This window comes from Cuculus canorus, chromosome 7, assembly GCF_017976375.1.
Source record: "Cuculus canorus isolate bCucCan1 chromosome 7, bCucCan1.pri, whole genome shotgun sequence".
In the NCBI taxonomy this organism is placed as follows: domain Eukaryota; kingdom Metazoa; phylum Chordata; class Aves; order Cuculiformes; family Cuculidae; genus Cuculus; species Cuculus canorus.
The window spans coordinates 5010151-5036189 of NC_071407.1; the positions used below are offsets into that span (position 1 = coordinate 5010151).

At 48.7% G+C, this 26039-nt stretch overlaps 1 protein-coding gene across 1 annotated transcript in view; it reads left to right on the plus strand.

The window, feature by feature from the left end:
• Positions 1 to 3078: 3078 nt before the first annotated feature.
• Positions 3079 to 26039, plus strand: part of AFAP1L2 (actin filament associated protein 1 like 2) — a 74390-nt gene continuing 51429 nt past the window's right edge. The window contains exon 1 of the mRNA XM_054071482.1: positions 3079 to 3604. Within this exon, the coding sequence (XP_053927457.1) occupies positions 3589 to 3604 (16 nt within the window). The 5' untranslated portion in view covers positions 3079 to 3588. The remainder of the gene's footprint in view (positions 3605 to 26039) is intronic.

Here is a 26039-nt window from a genome sequence, read left to right on the forward strand (position 1 = left end):
ACACGATCTATAGTATGATCCTCCGCTCTGAAGGACAGGATGTCAACCACTTAAAAAAATCTCCAACAGCTTGGCCCTCCAGGCTTGTCACAACTGAGTCATCGCTAATCATCACTACTATTAAGCAGGAAAAAAAGCAAGGAAGACGTGTGTACACAGGTAGACGGCTGTTGTTTTATTGCGTCCAAGAAGCTCCACCAGGAAAACCAGTAAGCAAGTATTTGCTATAGCTGGTGGCAGACATCTGGACTGCAGCACCAACACTGTGAACAGTAATTCCTTGCACCAAGTGGGGTCTGAGTATTTTCCAGTTTTATTAAATACCAGAACACAACTGCCTGTTTGAAAAAGAGCTTCCCAAAGTATTTCAGGTACTTCCTACTGCAAGAAGAAGGGGACAGACGGGAAGAACTTGTATTCCTCTGGCATTGGTATTCGCCCTATTTCCACTTGCCCAACAATTACCATGGGGCTGGCCAGGAGTCTTGGGATTCCAGAGCATTCTTATCATGGCCAAGAGGGGAAAGAAGGGACAAGCAGGGGATGTAAAGGCTCTGAGGCCTCGAGGTGGGAATCTCGGCTATCTGACGTCTTGATCTTTCAAATAATCTTTGTTTGTTTAAACTGCATTATCCTTAATTAGCCGTGCTGAGTTCAGAATGACTACTCATCTGCTTCGAGACACAGGCACACTTCAAAAGTTCGCAAGATAAGTGCCTACCCTGCTAGATTTAGAAAGCTAGAGCCAAGAAGTAGCTGGAAAGGACTCTAAGAGAGTTATTCCTACGTGACAGATATATTTATTTAATCTGTTTTTTTCTCGAGTTATCGAAGACTGCTATCTTCTTGCTGGATCTGACGGTTCAGGCATTTGGCTTGCCTGCCTTTCAGTGCGGTAGTTATGTACTGGCAAGAGACAAGACATGCTCCAGCTTCAGCTTCCTCGAGCAGGAATAACCCTTTATCTAAACTTGGTTTCATATGCAAAGTTTCCACGCGGCAAAAGTTGCTTTCCGCTTCCACCTGACACACAGATTGTCTGTGAGGTGTCCCCCCAACAAGCACAGCCTGGGAGAGTTGGGGGGCAGGAGGGGCACACGGGGACCTGACGAGGGGCAGGACAGTGCCCTCCAGCCTGGCTGCTCGCCTCCCGTGTGAGCCAGAAGAGTCTGCTTATGGCTATTTGTTGAAAACGTAAGGAAGGGCCATACGGTGGAGGCTTGGGTTTTTTTCTACATGCACGGCACTAATATTTCACAAAGCTGCTTCGGACCACAGATGTCAATGGTCTGTGAACTGGCAGGTCCAAAAATTGGGAAACATGGATTCTGTGGGCCTCTCAATGGCTTTGCCTAACTGACAACAAAACCCTGCTCTTGCAGAGAAACATTATGCCACCTCTTATTACCTTATGCAGATGGATATGTGGAAATCACCATTTGTGAGTATTCCGGGCTCTTTAGATATGGATTGATGGCCAAGAGCTTAGCTTGCAGAGCAGAGCCAATGTGCCAGGGGCTGTTGGATTTGGGGAATCCACTTATCTTTCCTGCAGCTCTCTGCAAGAAAAGGTTTGTTTCAGTTGGAGGCCACACCATCTTCCTGTCCACACTTCAAAACCTAAGCCAGGCTCAAGCTCCCTTTTGCTCAGACCCAAAGCCTGTGAATCCCATGAGGGTCAAAGCAGAGGGATGAGGAGTAACCTCAGAACAATGTGACCTTGACGTGACCTTAGTGTGACCCTCGTCCTTCAGTGGAAGGAGAACTAGGTCCTCGCACAGCCAGCCAGTGGATATGGCTTTGGTGAATGATGCAGAGATGACTTCTGGGTCCTTATTTCTGAGGTCCCAAGGAGAAACGTTGATTTTCTAGGTAACAGTTGTATCTTTTCCATAGAGCAAGTGGTGCTGCACACCCAGGTCAGATGCCCAGACTCTCCTCTTGCCAGACGTGTCTTATAATAAGCAGGTATGGCTCCCTTGTCCCCACATCCATGGCTTAAACTTAATTCTCATGAGAAAACTTCCTCTATAACCGTGTATGATTATCTGTTTTAAATTTGGATGTTCTCTTTATTGACAGAAACATTAAATTCCTGCAGCGTCTCCAAAATATTGGTTTTGGGAAAAGGTTGTCACTTGTGTCCTATATTAAGGACAGACTGGATGCCAACCTCTCCATTTATTATTTGTGCACTTTGGGCACGGTGGCTCTGTCTGTGGTGGTGGAAGTCAGGCAAGAAAAATGTTACTTGAACCCAAGGACTGAAACATCTTCCTGTGAGATCTACTCGATCCAGGAGGCAGCTCCTACCAGGAAGCCTTAGGGAAGCCACTGGAAAGGGACAGTGCAAAACGATTGGCTCGAGGTTACAACCAGGAGCTGCTCCAGGAAGGTGAAAGGACCTGAATTTTCAGCCCAGAGCAAGGCAGGAGTTTGGTTGCCAGCTTACTCCTGCTTGGGATCTTAGCACTGGGAGACACCAGGAAACATAGAATCACTATGTTGGAAGAGACCATCACGCCCAACCATACCTGTCCACTACTAAACTATATCCCTATGCACCCCATCTACCCATCTTTTAAACACCTCCAGGGATGGAGACTCCTCCACCTTCCTGGGCAGCCTCTGCCAGTGCTCGATAACGCTTTTGGTGAAGAAACTTTTCCTAATGTCCAATCTGAACCTCCCCTGGCACACCTTGAAGCCATTCCCTCTCGTCCTGTCACCCATCACTCAGAGGCACTGACAGCTCTCCTGGGATCACAGGATCCTAGAATCAGCAAGCTGGAAAAGACCTCTTGGATCATTGAGTCCAACCATTCCTATCTGCCACTAAACCATGGCCCTGAGCACCTCGTCTTCCTGTCTTTTAAACACCTCCAGGGATGAGGACTCCCCCCCCTCCCTGGGCAGCCTCTGACAGTGCCTGATGACCTTTTCTGTGAAATTTTTTTCCTGATGTCCAGTCTGACCCTCCCCTGGCGCAGCTTGAGGCCATTCCCCCTTGTCCTGTCCCCTGTCACTTGGGAGAAGAGCCCAGCTCCCTCCTCTCCACACCTCCTTTCAGGCAGTTGTAGAGAGCAATAAGGTCTCCCCTCAGCCTCCTCTTCTCCAGGATAAACAACCCCCGTTCCCTCAGTCAGACTCGTTTTGTTCTCCAGCCCCTTCCTCAGCTTCGTTCCCTTCTCTGGACACGCTCCAGACCTTCTTGTAGCGAAGGGCCCAGAACTGAGCACAGGATTCGAGCAAAGCCTTTCTCGGAGCGCGTCCCGCTGCGTCCAGAGCAATCACCGGGACACAGGGAGGGCACCGGGAGCCCCCCGAGCCCCTCATCCCAGCCCTATCCCTGTTCTTTTCCCAGCGAACCGGAGGAGCTCAGCATCCTCGGGAGGCTCCGCGCCGCTCCCTCGCCTCCCCATCCCGGAGCGCCCATCCCGGCCATCTCCGCGGCTCCGGGGCGGGGCGGTCGGGGCGGGGGATCCGGAGCCGCCGGAATAAGAGGCTAAAGGAGCGCGGAGCGCAGCGGTGGCGGCGGCGGTGGTGGTGTGTGCGGAGCCCCGCGGGACCCGGCGGGCTGCGGCCCCCATGGAGAAATACCGAGGTGAGGCTGAGCCCCGCGAGGGGGACGGAGCAGCGGCAAAGCGGGGATCCCGGGACGGGGGGGGATGCTTTGGGGTCCTGGGGGAAAGGGGGGGGTGTCCGGAGAGCGGTGGGGTCCGCGAGAGGAGAAGTAGGAGGAAGAGGAGGACAGTGAGTGGGAATCGGAGGCAGCTCCCGTGGGAAGCGGTCCCCGCGAGTGCGACCCGGACTTGGGGACCCCCTGAGTGGGGATGCTGTCAGCTCCGGGGGGTGGGGGGGGCTGGTCCAGCGAGGGAAGGGGTCCTGCTCCCGGGAGGAGAAGGAGAACGGAGAGTGGGAACGGGAGACAGCGAGGGATGGGATCCCAGAGAGGAGAAGGACAGCGAGTGGGAATGGGAGCCAGTTCCCACGGGAGGCGATCCTCGCGAGTGGGACCGGGGTGTTGGGGACCCCCGAGTAGGGATGCTGTCAGCTCCGGGGGGTGTGGGGGGCTGGTCCGGCAAGGAAAGGGGTCCCAGAGAGGAGGACAGCGAGTGGGAATCCAAGCCAGGTCCCGCGGGAGGTGATTCCTGCAAGTGGGACAGAGGACCCTCGAGTGGGGATGCTGTCAGCTCTGGAGGGTGTGGGGCGCTGGTCCAGCGAGGGAGAGGATCCTGCTCCCGGGAGAAGGAGGGTAGAGAGCAGGGATGGGAGCCAGCTCCTGGGGGAGGCAGTCCCTGCGAGTGGGACCAGGGACTGGGGACCCCGTGAGCGGGGATGCTCGTGGTTCTGGGGGGGGGCAGTGTGTGTATGTGTGTGTCCAGCGAGGAATGGGATCCCCAAGAGGAGGAGGAGGAGGAGATGGAGGAGGACAGAGAGGAGGGATGGGAGCCAAGCTCCCACGGGAGGTGATCCCTGCGAGAAGGACCAGGAATTGGGGGCTGCACGAGTGGGGATGCTCGTGGTTCTGTGGCTGTGTGTGTCCAGCGAGGGATGGGGTCCCCAAGAGGAGGAGGAGGACAGCGAGTGGGGATCGGAGCCAGCTCCCGTGGGAGACACCCCCATGAGTGGGGATGCTGTCATCTCAGAGCCGTCAGGGAAGCGATCACTGTGAGTGGGACCAAGGATCAAAGTTCCCATGGAGCTGCTGCCGGCTCGAGGATGGCAGGGAAACAATCCCTGTGAGTGGAAACAGGGATCGGAGTCCCCTCAAGTGGGGTTTGGGTCAGCTTGGGACTGTGGGGGTTCAGGATCCCTGTGAGTGGGGCCAGGTTCAGAATCCCCACGAGTGAGGCTATGGTCAGCTTGGGACAGCCAGGGAAGCGATCCTTGTGAGTGAGACCAGTGAGTCTCACTGATCGGAGTCCCAGTGAGCATCGGCTCTGGATGGCCAGGGAAGTGATCCCTGTGAGTGAGGCCAAGAACTGAACTCCCTACAAGTGGGGCTGTGGTCAGCTTGGGGCCAGTGGGAAAGTGATCTCTGCAAGTGGGGCCCGGGCAGCAGGAACACAGCCTGGCTTGAGGATGCAAAGTCCCCGTGTACCTGCACTGGGCAACGAGGGAGGAGGGAACATAGCAGACCTCTCACTTTACACAATCTGTGGATTGGGCTCTTTTTTTGGCACTTAAAAGCATCATATTCTTTTGTTTTCTGCAGCCACTGAATTTGGCCAACAATACTTTCTCCCTCTTCCTTCCTAAACTCCCGTCTGCATGAACTTCCCAAACTCCCAGGCTTAACAGGCACAACCTTGAGTGTCCTGTTTTCTAAATGCAAATAGATTTGGTGGTTAGGGAGAAGGTAGGTGAGCAGCCTCCCTGCTTTCTCCCTGGCAGCTCTCCTCCGGGGTGGTGGTCACCCGCAGCCCACTTAGTGCTGCAATCAATGGCTCTGGCGCTTCCTGTGCGATGCGATGCTCCTTGGTCATTATCACTGAGAATGGCTCGTCTCAGATCTCTAGTGCTATGGGCAGCTCTTGGAAACTTCTCAAACTTCAGTGCTGAGGAGGGCATGGGACACCTGGACATGCATGGGTAGCCTGTGATTTCTCCTTCTGCTTAAGTAGAAGTCTCACCTGGAAGAGGTGGATGCAGTACTTGTGTAGCAGAGAATAAATTTGCAGTAAATTTTACCTGTTGAGAGGAAATGTGACTCTTCTTGTGACTGTTGTCCTCCTTACAGAGCTTGAGCCTTTAATTGGGGAACATGGTACTAGACCAATCTCCTCCTGCCTGACTTCTTACTGTCAAACTGGCAAGGTTCGGTTAGGACTTGGCAGATTCCTTTAAGCTAATGCCCCTCGTTCACCAATCCTTCTTTGGTGGAGACCTTATATGTCAAAGTATCATAGTAAGAAGTTAATTTTTGCCAGCGTTGTATGTTTTTTGACTATGGAAGTACTTTAGTATTCTGACATAGCTGGCACTGTACTGCCTGTCGCATTTCGATCCATTTCCTCCTCACAATCAATACTTCACAGCCCTGATAAGCCCAAGAGTCACATACTGCAAAAGTGATGCTAAGAATTGTGTTACAAGTCAAATATTGTGTAGTTTGGGTTTTTTATTTGGTTGTTTGGTGGTGTTGTTTGTGGGTTTTTTTCTGGCAGGGTCTGTACAATTCCATTCAGTTCCAGTAGCAAAGCAGTAGATTCATTAATATTCAGCTATGTTTTGTATATTGTCTTTTTAAATATGCACACTGCTCCTTTAGAGCAGCGGGGATGTGTTCTGCACATGTGGGATGAATAGCAAGTGCAACTGATTGCAGAGCCTTGCCAGTTTTTTTTTGTGTTAGTGGTAACGAATGTGCGCGCGTGGGAGCTGGTGTGCATTAATGAGGGTACCCAGGCATCTCCAGCTCAGCAGGGCAACCACAAGTGATGGCAACAGCTCGTTTAGTGGCTGGGGGTGTCCCCAGGGTGATGGGATGGCTGGAGTCACCTGAGGCTGATGTGGGGAAGGGAAGGGCTGGGGGAGAAGATGTGGGAGTTGGGAGCCTTGAGGAGCAGGTGGAGAAAACAAGCAAGTAAGTTGTTATTAATAAGCGCAGAAGATATGTGCCCGTTCTGGTGGGGATATCCTTTTGCTGCCAGAGCTGTGATGAGGAGCCTTCATCCTTGCACTAGCCAGGCAGGGTGCGTGTGCAGGGAGATGCTGCAATGATAGACATGGACTCAGGGCTGTTGAGCAACAAACTGGTGTTCTAGGAGGAGGCGCTTCGCTACAAGATCTTTCCCATTTCTTAAGAAACGAAGGTTGCAAGCATCAGCAAACAGCAGCATTTCTTTCCTTTAAACACAGGTGAGGATGCGCTTTAATCCGAGCGCTAACCTGACATGCAGAAGAGGTCCCTCCAGTTTGAAAGGCAGAGTGAAGCAGCCACGGGAGCCTCCTTGGGTGGAGCGTGCAGGGCCAGGTGGGGTGCGAGCCTGGGAGGCCAGGGCTGGTGGCCGGTAGGGTGGCACCCGTGGAGCAGGATGAGCTCAGGCTGTTGGACTTGCATGGTGGGAAGCGAAGGAGGGATTGTGAAACTCTCCTGGGAATGGGTTTCCTTTCCCAGCCTCCAGGAATGGGGTTGTAAGGCCAGCTGCATAGGAAGACACAGTCTCTTGACTCTTGTTAGGCTATTAAAGCTCTGAATGATGATTTCTGTGTGTGGCAATGGGTTTTTTTTTTGCCCTGCAGCAAAGGGTGTCTTCTGTTGGTGAAAATGCTGTTTTAAAGTCCACCTTCTCCCCCTGATTTAGGAAGCATGCATGAGGCACAAAGAGGGACAGACCCATCAGCCCAAAGGGACAAGAGAGAGACCTGCAGAGGGCAGGTGTGAGTGAGTGTGGTTGCTGTACTCACAGCTGTGTAGTGACAAGGACAGAGCTGCTCATCTCCTGCTCCTCCTCTGTTCCATGCAAGCACTCTCTCCCCTCCTTCCCATGTGTTTTGGCCTTGAATGTGAGATTCGTACAACTGTTCCATTGGGTGCTTCCTGTTACACTATGGCTTCTGGCATACTTCTTGCTGTGCTTGTGGCTGGCTGGTCCATGACAAACTGTCTCCAGACCCTGAGGGGGAAGAGGTGGCACCCTTACTCATCTGCCATCCCCGTCAAGCCCTCTCACAGCAGCCTCTTGTCACTGCAGTCACAGACAGTTCCCCTGTGATGCAGCCCTGTGCACGCAGCCTAAGATGTTAAGTGATGTGAGCCTTGAGAGGTCTTATTCTTGTATTTTTAATGTGTCAGAGCTCTGTAATGGAATTAGAGTAACTTGCAGCCCAGTTCTTCAAAGAAAGGTATTTGGCATTCTTGGTTTACTGTCTCTGTTGCGCAAAGACAGAAGCTTTGCATTTCTTACCTGTGGGTCTCCCGGGGCTCTGCAGGGCATCGCTGGTGTTTGCGGTGCTCCTCTAAGGAGAGAAGCATTGTTTGTCAGTGGAAGAGAGGCTGTCCTCTTAACAGAGACCAACAATTTAGTGTTGATAAGGATTAAAATGGTGACTCGGTTGAAAGACGAGGTGTTTGCTTGCTAGTTAACATGTTTTAACTGGGAGGAGAAAGGGGTGTGGGTCTGTTTGGGACTTCGGCACGTGTTCTTTTTAACAATTCTTGCAAATACAAGGAGATATGCTTGAGATTAAACGGCAGAGTGGAGACATGAATGAAAGACGCAAGCTCTCATAACCATCTGAGGCCCTCTATAAACTTGTGTTCATCAGAGTCAGAAATGGATTGATTCATATAACATGATCTAGGCTCTAGACAAACAGATGTGGTTTCTCCTCAGCTGATCGTCAGCACAGCTGTTGTATCTTGCTAATAGTCTTGGTGTAATTGGAAACCGAAGAAAGCAGGGCAATGTGCTGCCCGGTACCAAATCCAGTACAATTTTCAGCCGCTGGGCTGAACCTTCTTTTAAATGCAAATGCAAATTCATGTCCTGCGTAACTTCATAACATATGCAATAGTTCTCCCATGTGTGGGAGGGGTCCTGGTTGGTTTTGGGGAATGGAACAGACTCCATTGGGGAATAGGCAGCAGGAGAGCAAAGTCATTTACTTAGCAGGGATTTAAGAGATGAAACCTTTTTCTGTGACTGAAACCACTGCCTGCCTCAATTATGCATCTACCGTGTCCACCCTACCAAGCCATCCCACACACTGTCACCCGTGCCAGTGTAATATTTCTGTCTCTTCTAGCACAGCTGCTTCTCTTATGTAACAGAGCTGGCAACCTGAGGATGCTCTCAGCTGGATTGGGAGCAGGTGAGCCTCTCTAACCCAGGCTGGGCTCACTGCACGTGGGCATGAGGCTGTAGGGGTGCTGGCTTCAGCCCCACTTGATGAGTAGTGATGGCCCTTGGTTGTGTGTGTGCCACTGCCAGGCGTGGAGGTGCTCCTTTTGCTACCCCAATGTGGTCACTGGGGTGAGGATGCAAGCAGTGAAGGGCAGCGGGAGCTGCTCTAGGGTCTGTGGTGTTACCAAAATTGCCAGGAGTCTGCTCCTAAAGCTAGCAGTGCTCACAAGCTTTTGGGCACCTGCCTTTGGAGTGCTCCTGGGAAGGCGTGAACCTTCATTTTTCTCTTGTGGTGTTTACTTGTGCATCAGGCAAGTCTCACTCCTGCTTTTCCACGCACCTTTGCCGCTCCCTGCAGCGGGCTCTGTGCACGTCGTGCCCAGTCAGGGACCAGAGACCCCATGTGAATGAGTTTATTGTTTGGAGGTTTTCACTGATGGCTTTCATTGAACACCCACAGCCCAGGAACACAGGAGTGTTTATGCAAAAATGCTTGTGCTGCTTTATTTTGGAGCATGGCTGGCTCTTTCAGCTCCCAGTACCGGGGATGGACTGGGGGCAACTGGGCAGCCCACACCGCCTGGGCTCTGCAGGGCTGCACACCTTTTAAATCTGAATTCTGGATACCTGCTCAGCTGCATACTCACTCCACGATGCTTCCATCTCAACATGCAGCATGTATGATGGATTTAATGACTTGACTGAATCCCTTTAAGGTTTTATGGCAAATCTAGAACCTGAACCCCAAGCTCCCTAACCAGTGGCCGGCACCTTCCTCACAACCATCCTGCCCGGGTCAGGAGAAATTAGGGATACCGTTCTCTTTAACTCTAATTTGCTGTACCCTCTGGAAAGGCAGGATCATCTAAGGCAGGGATGTGCATCTTCAGGCAATGGCAATCAGAAAGCCTAGAACTGTAGGGGACATCTTGGGGAGCCAAAAATCAGAGGTGCATGTGTGATTAAAGGTGATGTAAAGCACGTGCATCTAGGACGTAGGTGTTCCTCACTGAAGGTGCTTGGCTGAATCACAGATCCAGACACAGCAGGTAATTTGGGATCCCGCAGTCACACAGCCAGTTTGGCAAGCTGTGTGTTTTTGTTTACTTCGTCTTGGAAGTTGAGTCATTTGTGCTTTTCTCTCAGGTCAGCAGACAAGACAGACTGGTCCAATCCATGCTGCAGACTGTGGGTCAGAGATGTCTGACGTTGCCTTGCCCCAAGGAACTGCTGGGGCAGGTGCCAACACAACCAGTTTCTGGGCTGGAACCACTTACTTGGCTTTGTTTTGGGGGTGGATTGGGAAGTGTGAGCGAACAGGCGAGCTCCCTGGCGGTAGCTGGCAGAAGGTATTTCCATTGTGAGAACTATGCTGCAATTTGGAGGGGTTATATCGGAGAACTTCTTGCTGTGTGCTACAGTGCATGGTAAAACCTTGAGCGAACTGGAGAGTGACTGTAGCAGTTCACAAAAGAAAGATCTGTTTAGAAGTATTCAGTAGGTAACAACAATCTCCTGGTACCTGAAGTTCTTATAATATTTTTTTTTCTAAATAAATTTACTTTAATCCAAGGAGCAGAACTTCAGGAGGAAGAAACCAAAACAAACACAAGTTGCTAAGGGTGGCCAGAAGAGCTGAGCCCTTTGAGAGGCAGGGCTGGCGCTGTGCCTGCGTGTGCCCCTTCCATGGGCTGTTAGGTTTGAATTTGGCTTCCACAGCCACAAGAACAGCCAGGACCGAAACCACCGAGAGTGATTAAACTTGTGGCTGGTGGGCCAGGATGTGCATGAGAGCGGCTGTCGCTAAAGGAGGTGCGATGGTGGTAATTCCTGTGGGCAGGAAGGGTTTGGCTCAGCACCGCCTGTGCTGCCGCTGGCTGGGGTGCAGCGGCGGAGGGCGCTTATGGCAGCACAGGACCCGCAGTGTAGCAGAGCGCTGCAGAGGGGAGGCCTGGGAAGTGCACCGCTTTGGTCTAAAGTTCAACAGACGAAGGTCAGGGCTCACTAAAATACTTCTCTTTTTTTTTGCCCGCTGACCTATGGCTGCCTTTGTGGGCAAAATCCCATAGAAAGCACATCTGAGGATGGTTTGGTGCATGGCAAGATTGCCTTTGGTTATAAACAGCTCTGTCTGGAAGTAAAAAAATCTCAGAATTATGGGATCAGACTGAAACTCCCACATAACATACAGACTTGGCCACTTGCAATTTAATCAAAGCCAGTATTTTCCCCCCTTGGGTGGACTGTGCTCTGTCTTGCATAAAGATTTTTCTAATGTCTCTTTTTCTTTTTTTTTTTTTTCCTTTGGATCTGCTTAGGATAAAAGTGTAGCACAAGGCTTAGAAAAAGCGTGGGAAATGGGGATCCACAAGCCTTAGCTGGCAGTTCAGCCTGTGGGCTTCTTATTTCTGAGTGTAGGAAACTTCTCCTGAGATAACCAGAAGCAGAAGGCACCCACAGCACTGGAGTGATGCACGTGTTTTTGTCACTTGCTTTTATGACTCGGGAGAATGAATCTTTAAAAGAATTATCCTTAGACTCCCAGTCTTGCTAATAATGGATTCATCTAGGGTTTCTGAAGTCAGCCACGTTTTAAGGTGTAGGGGTGGGCAGCTACGAGCTCTTGGGATGTTTCTTGAAGAAGTTTGCATGATGCTTTGGCAGCAGCACTTTGAAAGACATGCGTCAGAGCCAGGAGATTCTTAAAGTTTGTGCACAAGTTGTGGCTTGAGACCTTCCCTCTTGGACTGAGATGGGGAGCAGCAAGTCCTGGGGTGCTGCGAGGAGGGGATCTTCCTGGAGCCTGCGTGTGCTCTGATCAGCCAGCTCGAGCAGGTGGCGAGAGGAAGCGTTTGTGCAGCAGCTCCTGTGAGCTGAGATAAGGTATCTGCAAAGAAATCTCTGATCCAAAGTCGCTCTGCAGATCTCATCATTGCTATTTATCACTACAAAGTATGACAACCGTTAAGGCTTAGGAAGAAAGAGCTGGCTCACAGAGAAAATGAGTTGCATGAGGCTTTGCGATGTCGCTAGTGGCTTGAGCCGAAAGTCTCTCCACAAGTTTGTGTGAAACGTGGAGTGAGCTTCTGCTGAGGAAGGCAACCAAGCCAGCTGCAGTCCCACAGCCTTCCAGCAGCACCGTCAGTTTGTTGTCTCCATGGAATAAGCCGGTGCGTGTGTCCAGTCAGTCCTGGTGCCAGACAGCTCTGACTTCTGATGGTCCCACTGCGACTGAGCTGAAATCAGCAGGAATGCGCAGCTGCTCTTTGGTGTTTTCTAGGAACAGGTCTGCAGTTGCAGCAGGTAGGTGGCCACCACTTGTAGTAGCAAAACGTCACAAATGTAGAAAGTGAGGCTGCCTTCTAAAGTGAAGATGTTGCAAGCCCAGACTTCTGCAGCGACTTGTGACAGCTCGAGGCAGTCTGCCCCATCCAACCCAACTTCATCCTGCTGCTTGGCTGGGAAGCGTCTCCTGTCTCCTTTGTTTGAATCTAGAGCCTTCAAGGATCTTCTGTGTTTTATTGCAGTCTCTAAAAATGTCCCACGTGGTCTTGGATGATGGGAACTTCTGCTGTTTTTATTGTCGTATGTTTCAGACTTCTCCATTGCCCCGGGGTGTACAGAATCAGGCAGACAGCTGGGATTGTAACGTATGGTTCCACATCTGCTGTAGGATTGCCTGAGCATGGCAGCTGCTGAGGTACAATAAAGCCCTGCTTGAGATGAGGACTGTTTAGACCAGTTGGGCTCAATCTACAAAGTAGCCAAGATCTCTTTACTATACTGTAATTAGCTGGGTTTGGGGGTGGGTTGTGCATCCATCTCATCTAACTACATCCAGGCTTTTGGTCCCGGTTAGGAATTCAGTATCTGTGCACATGGCTGAAAGCAGCTCTTTTTGCTAAAAGATGAGCCGTGCATGTCATCTCTTGAACCAGGTGTGATTGGAGATGCAACGCAAAGGCACGTGAGCCTGGCTGCTGCCTGTGGTCACGGAGCCCTCTTCCTCACGCCTGAGGCCACGGAAGAGCTGGCGACACTCAGACCAGGAGGTCTCCTGCTCTACCAACTGCTGCTGCGGGAGTCTCGAGTCTGCTGGGCAGACATGCTTTTTTTCAGTGGCTACGTGCTTTTTCTCCTGAATTTCTTCAGGCCACAGGGGTGGTGTGCCCCATCTGGGGCATGTTGCACTTGATGCCTGAGGCTGTTCAGTGCAACCCACGCTGGGGCTGCAGGAACTTTTGGAGTTCAGTAACCTCACTTGTCTTGTGGGAAGATGGTCACAGGTGCCCCAGAGCAGTGCGAAGTCACCAGTGACACATCCGTGTGGCTGTTTGGGGTGTTTTTCATTTTCTTCCACTCCAGTATTTGTGCTGCCTTCCTAATTCTGTCTTGCTTCCCTGAACAGCAGTGTTGGAGCTGAATGCAGTTATTGGTGATGCTCAGCCTAAGTGCAGGCACGGTATCTCTAGAAGCCGGTGACCTCTGGAACAAGCAATCTCTGCAGAGCAAATTCTTATGTGCTCTGCCTCCTGCCCCTCGCCAATTCTCCTTTGGCTGGTCTGAGGATGCTCTAAGGAGTCTGAGGACTAATCACTCGTTGGTGGCCCTAATCAAGTGTTACTGAGTTCTGTCTATAACTTAACACTGCGGGGTTAGTAATATCATTCCTTTTCTGCTAACAAGGACCCACCTTGTTGCAGGGCCAGGGCTGTATGGGATAAGGAGCAACTCAAGTGTTCTCCAAGATTTACAGCAGAGATGCACTCGTCTTAATACAAAACCAAGAGATCGCATTTGTTCTTACTGATAGAAAACAGAAGTCAGTTACTGTTCCATATAACAAAGCAACACTTGTAAATTATTTACTTATGACTTAAACGTAGTATTGTTGTATATAAACACCAATTCTCATTACTGCTTTAACTTTATCCCATTTTCTCTCTTCCAGTTATATTATAGGATACATACACATGTATCCGTGCACAGTGGCTTTTGGCTTTCTCTAACAAGCAATGCTAGCTGATGATATTATCGAGTTGCCTAGATGCCACATCAGTTTGATTTGCTGCAGCTAGAGCTTTGAAATTGTTTCCCTGATGAGATGACACATCTTGGAAATCGGGTTGCCTTTCAGGTGCTGAAAGGAATTACTGGCTCGTGTGGTAGTGGTTATCCTAATGCAATACTGTACAGACTCTGTAGATGATTAAAGTGTGTCAGAAACATTGATGCTTGCAAGTGTGGCTTGGCTTGTATCGGAGTCTGTGTGAACTCTAAGGCCTTGTTCTAGGAAAATTCCCCAGTTGTGTAAATTGGTCTTGAAGTGTATTTATTATGCTAACCTAAACTCTTGGTTTGCGGGATACTGAGTTGTAATTCTGTCTCTGAACCTGATCCACAGCTATTGAGGCACTGTTAAGGCGCTCTGTCATCTGAATGCTTGGATCATGGTAGCTAGTCACGCCTTTAGCTCGGCAGGCTCTGATTTAATCACCTGTATATGCCAAAATACCAATCAAATCTATTGAAGTGGGTTACACTGGGTTATACTGAGCCAGGAGAAACTGGCAATATATGAAGCGGAACAGACCTGGGCGAGGATGTGGTTGCTGTAATCCCATGTCTGTTAGCACTCTGCACTAGTTAACCTCCGTGAACGTAGTTTTCAGATCAGGTTGTTCAAACAGGTGCTCTCTTTGAATGTAGAAGTTGTCTATTTCTGGAAATTGAAGTGGGAGTTGGCAGGGTGAGGAGAAGCGAAATGGCAATCAAAATTCCTGTACGTTATCCGAAAGGCTGAATTCCCACATCTGGCTGAGAAGAGAAACTAATGCCTTCTAGACCCAGGAGGCTCAGCGTTCCCCGAAACAGAATGGTTTATTTTTAATTCCGATAGTTCACTGGAGCTCTTAAATGAAAAAAGCAGTGACAGTTCTATTATACTGCTCAGAAATGAGTGCAGTGAGATATGGATGATGCTGAGGCTGAAAATCCTGGGGTGCTGTAGGATGGGGCAGCACCCAAAGAGAAAGTTTGATTCTGGCTGAAATCGCGTATTAAACAGCACGCGATTTCACATTCATGTTTCTTTGGACTGGCTACGTCAGTCTTCCTTCAATTATTTGGCTTAAATAATGGCATCCCTCTAAGGTTATGCACCGGTTTCTTTCGTTTGCTGCTGCCATTGTTTCAGTTACGGTGGGACTCTTATTCTTCTGGTGGTCAATTACAAATCCCACTGGAACGTCAAAGCCATGGGGACCAACAGGAGCACAGCTAGGTGTTGAGCACAGACAAGGGTCCTTGTGTGAGGTTAGAAGATCATGGTACATAGGGTGTCCTATTAGTGCTGTGCATGTATCATGGAATCATAGGATGTCTTGAGTTGGAAGAAACCTGCGAGGATTAACAAATCCAACTCCTGTCCCTGCATAGGACAACACCAAACTTCACACCATGTATCTGAGGGTGTTGTCCAAATGCTTCTGGAATATTGTCAAGCTTGATGCTGAGACCGCTTCCCTGGAGAGCGAGCGGTTCCAGTGCTCCACCACCCTCTGGGGGAAGAACCTTTTCCTAACATCCAACCTAACCCTCCCCTGGCACATCTTCCTGCCACTACTTCAGGTCCTATCATTGGTCGACAGAGTGAAGAGATTAGCGCCTGCTCCTCCTCCTCTCTTTGTGAGGAAGCTGTAGACCATGATGAGGTCTGCCCTCTGTCTCCTCCAGGCTGAACAGACCTGGTGACTTCAGCCTCTTCTCGTATGGCTTCCCCTCTAAACCCTTCACCAGCTTTGTGGCCTCCTCTGGACACTGTCCAGTAGCTTCATATCCTTTTTATACTGTGGCCCCCAAAACCGTGCTGAAGGTGGGGCCGCACCAGTGCAGAGCAGAGGTGGGTCAGTCACCTCCCTTGAGTGGCTGGCAAAGGAGTGCTTTATACACCCGCTATCCTTAGAGTTAACGTAGGCAGTTTACTGTCTCTTTGAAACCAGATCTACTCCAAATCAGGATAAGACTGTAGGTGCCTCTTCCAGACCACACGCTTTCACCTCAGTTGGCTGCTTGGTGCCTCCATTAAGAAATGTATAAGTCTGGAAAATACTCCAATGCTTTCCTTAAGGTAGTCTTATAATGTTTAATTGTGGTCAGACAACCTCACACTGACACTGCTGATTAGCTACAAAATCTTTTCAGTTTGCCTTTGTTCCCATGCTGGACTGACGTTTTTGTTGGAAATGCTCTGTCTTTAGCATATGTTCTTGTTTTCCTGATAAACATGAATGTCTGTTGGCCCACATTTGGAGGAGGTGGGGCGGGCCAAATTCATTCCTGGTGTCCCTCCAGCATCATCAATGGACTGACCACAAGGATCAAACTGGATCTAAGATTTATATTAGGTTTACTGCAAATTTTACCAATTTGTATTGATACGTTACTTATCAATTGCAAAAGAAACATGGTTAAAGATGCCTTTGACATGCCAGAAAAATCTAATTTTTACATAACAAAATCTGACTCCTGATAGAGGAGGAATGCAGAGCTGGCAACTCCTTCCCCAAACAGAAATGCTAATGATTCCTAGTGCTAATAGCACAGACGTGGCTGGTCCTTGCTCCAGACATAATTATTTGGACCATAAAAGATGAGGAGGCTCTACCACACTGGAGACGCGCTTTATGAAAATGCAGCCAAATCATCCGTGGAGATCTCTGCAAGGGCTGAGGGCCCCTGCTCCTGAGGGCTCTGGGGCTGACGGTGGAGCCTGCACGGCAACACAGACTCCGTCAGCCCATGACATCAACTTCTCTCATGCGTTGGGCTGCAGCCTCTTCAGCTGCTGATGAAGTGGTGCTCCTGAGAGTGTTTGCAAATCCCAGAGTCTGGGTTGGAATTTCAAATTTTCTTTCAACCTTTGACTGTGCTACTGCCTTCCCTCATTCATACATTTACATTTTGTCTGTTATTCCCAAACATGCGGGCCTGCTCTGCCGTAGTAGAGCAAGAAGGGAGTAAAATATTCCATTTTGAATATGTAAAGGGAGCTGCCGCTTAGCACAGACGGAGCTTGGCTTCTAGATGAAAGAGTCGAATGCCAAACTGTTTTGTTTCAATTTGAGCAGGAGAAGCTTTGATCTAGAGGAGATGACTCAGTCAGTAGCAGGGAACAATTCTTTATAGTGAGTTTAGAAATAAAACCTGAAGCTATGATGGCTTTGACACGTCAGTCATAGTGTATATTATGTGAAAATGGAAACCATAACATCTGAAATGAAGTGTGGAGGCTTTTCTGCAAAGGGAAAAAACACTTCTGATGTTGGTTGCCAAGAGTTTTCCTGAAGCCAGAAAGTACTAGGGCTGGGGGAAGATCATTCCTATCGAAATAAGAGTAATGAGCAATGTAGACAATCCAGGAAAGGGAAAGACTTCTTGCAGCATAGCTCAGGCCAGAGGTGGGGCCAGGATGAGAACTGGGGTCTCCTGGCCCCAAGTCAGGCTCCGTATTCAACGTACACTGCCTCCTCTTCACCCTGACCCAATGCATCCCCTTTGTCACCGCTCTCGGCACTCTGGATAAGGCGGCAGACGTGGTCAGACCCTGCTCGGTCACAAGGTCGGCTCCAGTTGGATGGAGCAAGGATGGCCAACTTTTTGCTCCTAAGCTGCTTTTATTTGGAGCCAGGTGTCCAGACCCAGATCGATGCAGCTGTGTTTTGTGGCACTGCAGCTGATGGAATAAACACAGCTGGATCCAGTCTGGGTCTCTGCGCCTGCCGCAGCACACATGTAGCGAGCTGTGTGATTTGGTTGATGTGCTGCATGGCCAGGATCCTGGGGATGTGGTGAAATGCATCTGGCTCAACGCAGCAGGCTGTTGGCAATTCCCAGTACAAATGGAAAGTGTCACTGGTGTTCATTATTTCTGCAGCTTTATTCTGCATCCACCCACTGACCTACATTTTGTTGTGGGCTGTTGTCCCCTGTAGGCTAGGAACGAATGGGTATCTACCTTGAGACAGCTTCAGAGAACGTTTCTTCATCCTTTTTGGGTGGCTGCATGCAGTAGGTGATGCAGACTTCTTTGGCACAGTTGCCTTGTGAAGTCTCTGGCTTTCTAACACTGTATTCCTGCTGAGAAGGAATCCCACCTGCTTGCCTGCACCATCTCTGGCATTCACACTCCTTCTCTCCTGGCTTGACTTGCTGACAGACTGGGCAGCAGTGGGAGCAGGAGCGGTGAGCTGGGGAGAGGGGCCCGTTCATTGGGTAGCGATGCGCTGTCAGTGATGCTCCCCATTTAAACACGGTATATTCCCAGCGATGGTAATAGACCTTTCCTCATTTCTCCTGGGGATTATTGGATGGTCCAGGAGGTTTCTTTACTCTTGAGGATATAATGTATAAGGGCTATGAATTATTAGCGTGGGATGTATATAATGGAAGAGTATGAGAATTTCCTTTCTTGGCGTGGCAAAAGAAATGCTGTTTTCACTGATGCCAACGAACAGCCAGTGCTGTGGTGTGAGAGAGAGTGTCTGTACCAGCAGATGTGCTGAGGATGCAGCTACCTGCATTGAATGCTGTCACGGAGTCATACAATCGTATGGGTTGGAAAAAGTCTTTAAGATCATCAAGTTGAACTGTAAATCTAACACTGCCAAGTCCACCACTAAACCATGTCCCTAAGTGCCACATCTACACGCCTTTTGAATACTTGAAACTCTGGCTAGGAGGGGCTCTCTGTGCTTGCTGCAGCTGCTGGAGAAGTGGCCAGAGCAGCCCTGCCTGCCTCTGGCAGGGTGTGCAAGTGAGAGGCTGACCTTTTGCTGGTGTGGAGCAAGGCTACAAAGATGATCAGAGTGATGGAGCACCTCTGCTATGAGGACAGGCTGAGAGAGTTAGGGTTGTTCAGCCTGGAGAAGAGAAGGCTCTGAGGAGATCTTATAGCGACCTTCCAGTATCTGAAGGGGCTACAGGAAAGCTGGAGAGGGACTGTTCATAAAGGCTTGTAGTATAGGGCGAGGGGGAATGGGTATAAACTGAAGAGGGGCAGATTTAGACTGGACATAAGGAGGAAATTCTTCATGATGAGAGTGGTGAGACACTGGCACAGGTTGCTCAGAGAAGGTGTGGCTGCCCCATCCCTGGAGGCGTTCAAGGCCAGGTTGGATGGGCCTTGGGCAGCCTGATCTGGTGGAAGGTGTCACTGCCTATGGCAGGGGTTGGAACTGGATAATCTTTAAGGTCTGTTCCAGCTCAAACCATTCTATGATGGACCACATCTCTTGAGGAAGAAGAAATAGAACCACAGGTGCTTTCACCTTGGGGATGTGTTGGCTCATCCCAAGTGAACACCTATCAGTGTTAGCATGGCAGTAGAATACCTAGTTTCTGGTGGTGCTTTTGACATTTGTATGCTTAATTTTTTTCCTGCCACAAGTGCATAGCACTGCCTTTACTGTAAAGCAGTATCGTGAAAATGAATGGCTTTACTCAGTGGCACCATGTGGATGTTAAAGGAAAAATATTTTCATATGAGTAGCATTGGTACTTTACATGTAAGCAAAGAGATTGGAAATGTAGGCTCCAGTCCTCCTGGAAATGCCCAAAAGGATCTAATCAGAGGTGTTTCCTGAGTGTTCTCTGAATGAAGCCTCTGAGCTTGTGATACTTTCACCTCTTGACAGAAACAGTACTGTCTATCGAGTGGACACGCAGAGTGAGAATATTCATCTACAGCTTTAAAACTATAACCTTTGCAATCAGCTAGGGGTTTTGAACAACTTCCAGATCACATAAAATTGATGTTTATGAATGATAAATAGTGGTGAATGTACCTGTAAATTTGGGTGCCTTGACAGTTATTAACTGCTTTTAATGTATATTGAAGCAAAATGTATCTTCAATTTCAGAACTGGTGGCAATCCTCAAGGCTACAGATGTGTCCAATACTGCAGTATTGTCACGAAGGTCCCTTCTAGATGGAAGGACATCAATGTGATAAATATTGCATCAGAAAACCAGAACAAGGCTGTACAAGTTTATGCTTATAGCAGAGACTATAATTTTCAACTATCGGACAAAGAGATTGGGAAACAAGAGAATCATGTAGCAACTGCAAAAGATGCAAACATATGGAAAATCCAATTCTATGGAGAATTAAGTCACTATTATGTAATTACGATCAATGGAAATGAGCTGATGTCAGTATTGGACTGGCTTAATGCATAGATGGAAAATTGTGTCCTCTCGGAGGGACCTGCTAATAGGACTGGAAGCTCCGTTCATGCTGCATTTCCATTAACTGTTGGGTTTTCACCTAGAAAGGGCCTGATCCAAACCCAGTAGAAGTAAATAGGGTTTCCAGTAGCCTGAAACAGATTTACGTGCTTAATTTTCTGTTGTGATGGGGCTCAGTAGTAGCAACAGTCTATTCCTGAAGAAAAGCCATCATCAGCCTGGCAGCTATTCAGGAAACACCACAACATGCTCTTGAGGGTGAGCCCACTCTAGCTGATGTTAGTCTAGGGTTCTCCTTGAGCGAGAGTGGCAGCAATGCATCGTCCTAGCAGTGCGTATCTGTGCTGTTGGGTAGTGTCATGGAATAAGCAGCGCAGCTTGGGGGGGCACACCATGCTGGAGAGTCTCCTTCTAGGGAGAGCTCCCTGGTGCGCGCACAGCTTAGAGCCACAGTCCCTCTTTAGCCACCGATTATTGGCCCTGAGAATCCAGCCCAGCATCCTTGCTGCTAACTGAGAACCAAGAGGAGGTTCTCGGGGTTTCTGGACCATGGACTTTTTTTTTTTTTTTTTCCTGGTTTGTAAGTGAGGATGACGGGAAGGGAAAAAGCATTTGAAGCTTTAGTGAGAAATTCATGCTCTGGGTATCTTGGACACTGATCAGGGTGCTGCACTGTGACTTATTGAAGATGCATTTCCGTAGTGAGCTTCAGCCACATATTAACTAGAAGTCATCTTCTGGTGGGAAGCAATGGGCTTCTTGAGAGCCTTTTTCCTGCAGGAAATAGGTTTGGTACTCTGGAGTGTTACTGTGTAAGAAACTATGCCTCTGAATCAATAAATTAGGGAAAAATGTCAGCTGTTAAATATTAGTAGATGGAGCTGTTGTGTCAACTGAGCGTGTGGGTGGCTTTAAATTAACAGAGAAGCCAGAGGTGGGGAGAGAGTAATGAGAGAAAGATGGGATAGTCTGACCTTTGACAGTTTCCAGTCCAGGGAGAGCCTGAAGGGAGTGGGTGAAATGAGTGTGATGTCTCTAAGGGTGTCATCGCAGGAGGGGAGCTGAGTTGCTAAACGTCTACCCACTGGAAAAGGAAGCTGCCATATGTGCCCTTATTCTCATCCTAGAATCGTAGAATGGTTTGGGTTGGAAGGGACTGTAAAGCCCATCCAGTTCCAAGCCCCTGCCATGGGCAGGGACACCTCCCACTGGATCAGGTTGCTCAAAGCCCCATCCAACCTGGCCTGGAACACCTCCAGGGATGGGGCAGCCACCACTGCTCTGGGCAACCTGTGCCAGTGCCTCACCACCCTCACAGGAAAAAACCTTCTTTCTAAGATCTTGTCTAAATCTCCTGTCTTTCAGCTTAGAATCGTTCCCCCTTGTCCTATCATTGCATTCCCTTACAAAGAGCCTCAGCTTTCCTGTGGCCCCTTTCCGTACTGGAAGGCTGCTATAAGGTCTCCCCAGAGCCTCTCTTCTCCAGGATGAACAACTCCTACTCCCTCTAGCCAGGCACTTCTGCTTGCTCTGTGGGGGAGAAGGGAAAAAGACCCCCTAAGCTCGAAGAAAACCCTTTTGTTGCTGAATATAACACTGTTAGAGTTGTTATGGCCAGTGCAGTGTGCTGAAAGTGCAAGAGAAGGCTGAAACTACGTAGCTACGGACAGGGAAATGGGAAAGAGGGACACAGGGGTCTCATTAGCTCTATGAGTTCCTTGTTTGGAAGGTTTCTGTGTCACTGAAATAACCTTGATGTTTCCCAAAGCAAACTCATGGAAGGCTTATGGAGGGGTCTGTGGCGTGAAGAGAGCAAACTCATCTTCAGTTCCTTAGGTATTTCTTCTGTGTTTCTAGTAAGCCTGTTCAGTTTAACTCAAGATTTCTGTGCTATGGAATAATTGCTCTAAAAACGGTGCTAGAGAGGTGAAGACACCCTTGGCTTTGTGAGCAGCGTTAAAGTGATTGCTTTCACTTCCTGCTCTGCAGCTATGCAGGATTTGTTGAGAGTTGGCCAGTGTCTTTCCTGAGAAACAGCTGCTGAGAAATTTGGGAGGAACAATATTTTTTCCTTGCATTCTGGTGGATTTGAGGTTCACCAGCTGGTTGAGAAGCCTGCCAAGGCTCTGTGCTGTTGTGGAAATGTACAGTAACTGGGCATAAGTAGCTCTAAGCCCTTTTTGGACTAAAGTGTGAAAACGTCTTAATGCTGGGAAGCTGTTGAATGTCTCTTTGAAAGTAGAAATAAATCAGAAAGGAATTGCTCTGTCTTTGCCAACACATAAACTCATTCTGCGGAGTTTACTATCCCTGTTTCCACAGCACCTCTTGGTCTCTGCCTGTTGGCTGGAGCTCTCCAAGTCCTCCAAGACCCTCATGCTGTTAATGTCTATGCTTGAAATCTAATATTCAACCTAAAGGCCTGGTTCTTAAATTGGATTTTCTGACTGTTTGTACCCATAATTTATGTTATTTCAATCTGAGGACCAAATTCTGACTATGTTGAGGAAAGTCTCCCATTGACTTCAATGCAATTATGTTCTAGCCCCAGCAGGCTGAATTGAAGGAGAGGCAGACAGAAGGTTTCTGTCAAAATGACTCTGCTCCAGAAAACACAATTTCTGTCAGTGTTTTGGCTTGGGTTTTTTTCCCTTCTTTTTACTATGAATAAACTATTCTGATTTGCTCTTCTCAACTCCCTTCCCACCCACAACATGGAGAAAAGTTTAGATGAAGTATTTTGTTTGACTACTGCGAAGCAAGTATTTTGTTTGCTGTAAATCAAAAAGAAATATGTTTGTCTCAGTCTTAAAGCTTGTCTCTGAATGGAAAACTGAATGCTTTCTGGCACTGGATAGAGTGATAGTGCTTAGCAACGGGGAAAGCCTGATCTGGCCCGTATGTGTGCCCAGGTTGAGATGTTATGGATGGGTGGACTGTAGATGGGTAGGCTGTGGACGAATGAAAAAAATTACTGGATTTTGGGATTCAAGAAGAAAATGGTGGTGATTCCTCCTCTACCTGAAGACCAGTTACCAGCAGAGTTTCACAGGGATCTGTCCTGGGGCCTGTCTCTATCTGTGACCTAGTGGAAGACATGGCTTCACCTCATCAGGGGAGGGATAGTTATGACCCAGACACTGAATTCAGCATAAATACATGATGCTCATATTATGAGGCAGCTTCCTTCAGGGTGTGTGGGGAGAATCCTTGCCTTCAGGGAATGGCTGAAGGCTATGTGAGCTGTATTTAGTCATTTTTTGAGTTCTCTATACATCCTATCTGGATGCTCTTACCTGGGACCAGGAGCTGTTTAGATGGGGCTTTTACAATGGGACAGGTGCTGCAAGTATAGTATAGTAAGGGATCTCCAGGTAGACTTCCTCCCTCTGGTTGGAATAGGCCAGTCTCCTTGTAGCAACCCTCACCATTAGTGAAACTAAAACCAAGGTTTCTTTAACATAGTTGTTTACCTGAGGTGAAGTTCAGGCTGCCCAAGGCCACAGCTTCTTTGGATCTGACCCAAGACTTTAACAAAGCAGCGTCAATTTATTTGTATGATATTTTTGTATACACTATACAAAATTTCTGAACAAGATGTTCTTCTAACCCTGTGAAAAGGAAGGCCAAGAGAGAAAGTGTGATGCACTGGTGGGAGGCATTCAGATGCTGCCAAAGTGGGATGATGTAACTTGATGTGGTGCCAATGTTTCAGCTGTAAACTGAATACAGGTGAATGCCGATTAAAATGAGCCTGCACACGATCTATCTACTGCATCTGTTGTTTGGTTGAGGTAGCATCTAGAAATGTAGGTGAGGGAACCAGGTTCTGTCTGTCTGGTGATATTATGAGTATTCTTATCTCCTTATTTGCATCCTAAAACAGAAACTCAGACAACCCACAGATATACAGTGTTACTCTAAATAACTATAAAAAGTACCCCAAACTCACCTTACTACTTATGTTTAGTTTTGATGAGTAGACAGCTCGGGAAAATGTTGGCTTTATTTATTACACCCTATCATCTTACAGTCTTGATGTGTGTAAAAATGATAACTGGCTTTGGTGGCCGCAGGGAGAGTGGTAGATATTGTTTATCTTGACTTTAAGGCTTTTGGCACTCTGCCAGGGCATCGTCTTAGGCAACCTGATGCAGTAGAAGCTAGAGAAGTGGCCAGCGAGGTGAAAACTGTCTCAACTACCGCGCTCAATGGGTTGTGACTGGAAATATGAAATCCATCTGGAGACCGGTCACCAGTGGTGTGCCCCAGCGGTCAATACTGGGGCCAATACTCTTCACTGTCTTCATTAATGACCTACCTAAGGAGGCAGAGTATGTCCTCAGCACTTTTGGTGGAAGAGAAGCTCAACCAGAGCTGGTGATGTGCATTTGCAACCCAGAAAGCCAGCCATATCCTGGCCTGCATCAAAAGAAGTGTGACCAGCAGGGTCAGGGAGGGTTTTCTGCCCCTCTATTCTGCTCTTGTGAGACCTCACCTGGAGTGGTGCATCTAGCTTTGGAGCCCTCAACTCTGGAAGGACCTGAATGTGTTAGAGTCCAGAGGAAGCCACAAAGATGACCTGAGGGCAGGAGGAGGATCTCATCCATATGTATAAATGGGAGAGGAGGAAAGATAGACAGGCTTTTGTCAGTAGTATCTGGTGAAAGGACGAGATGTAGTGGGCACAAAGTGGAATACAGGAAAATTCCATTTTAGTGTAAGAAAAAGCATTTTCCCTGTGAGGGCTGTCAGAAATTGGAATGGGTTGCTCTGAGTAATGTCAGGTCAACTGTAACTGAGCCTGCTCCAAGAAGGGGCTTAGATTAGGCAATTTCCAGAGGTGCCTGCCCATATCACCCATGGGAGTAGTGAAACCTCTCGGTTGTCAGCACAGTGTGCAGTTCCTTTGAAGGGATTTCTATGATCGGAGAGAAATCTGGGATGGAGCATGCATTGCTCCAGCCATAGCAGCTGCTCTTGCAAGGTACACCCTTAGTAACAGAGGAGGGGCTTTAAACAAAAGAGTATGTAAGCCATCCTACAATCCTTCTCCACAGAGGCACAGTCCGTACTGGTCAAGGGAGTTTTAGCTTCCTGGAGCTGGGCCTGTGTTCCTGTAACACAACACAGCTGCATGGATGAACACCCATCCCATTGCACTGGATCTACTTTTGGCACGCTCCAGGTATCTGAACTTGTGGCTCTTAAGCTGTTCTACAGATGAAACTCTCGAGTGCTAAAGTGTACCGTCAGGGCTAGAAAAAAAGAGGCTTTTCCGTGCTAATGGATTTACTGCCTCTCTGATTTCCTCGAAGCACTGCTAAATGTCTCATGCAGAAAGGTGGTTTCATCAGCAGTTCTGCTTGGCTGCAGGGAAAATGCTCTCTCTTTTATTTATCTGGTTGGTTCAGCGTGAAGTCTCTCTTGGCAGGTCAGTTGGTTCCTAAGCACTCACAAGAAGCCATTTATTGTTCCTTTGCCGTGAGCAAAAGGTGAGCTCGTGGCCTTGCCAGCCGTGGTTGATGTGGGCAGAGCTGCTGGCCAGGTTACCTTCCAGCCTCCTTGGCTGCCCTCTATTTATAGAGGTTTGGGAGGATCTCTGGGATGTTCCTTGCCAGAGGTTCTGGCATGTCGGGTCTCCTACATGTGCTGGAGTTCAGCTGGGCAGGAGGGACTTCTAGTGGAAATGCACATATGTTACTCCTTAAGCGTGACCGCTGTCAAGGTTTCCATCCCTCCAGCAAAGCAGTGCTTGGCCAAAGGCTTGGTAATCTCTGTTTCAGGAGGAGTAAGTCTTTAGGATAACTGATTTCTTTTTTTAACTGAAGACATTAGTTTTGTTTTAAATTACAGTATATTGAGTCAGTGTCTTTGACACCCACAGCTGTGTGGGACGAAATCAGCTGGAGGGCTTGGTGGGGCAGGATCCCGTGTGTC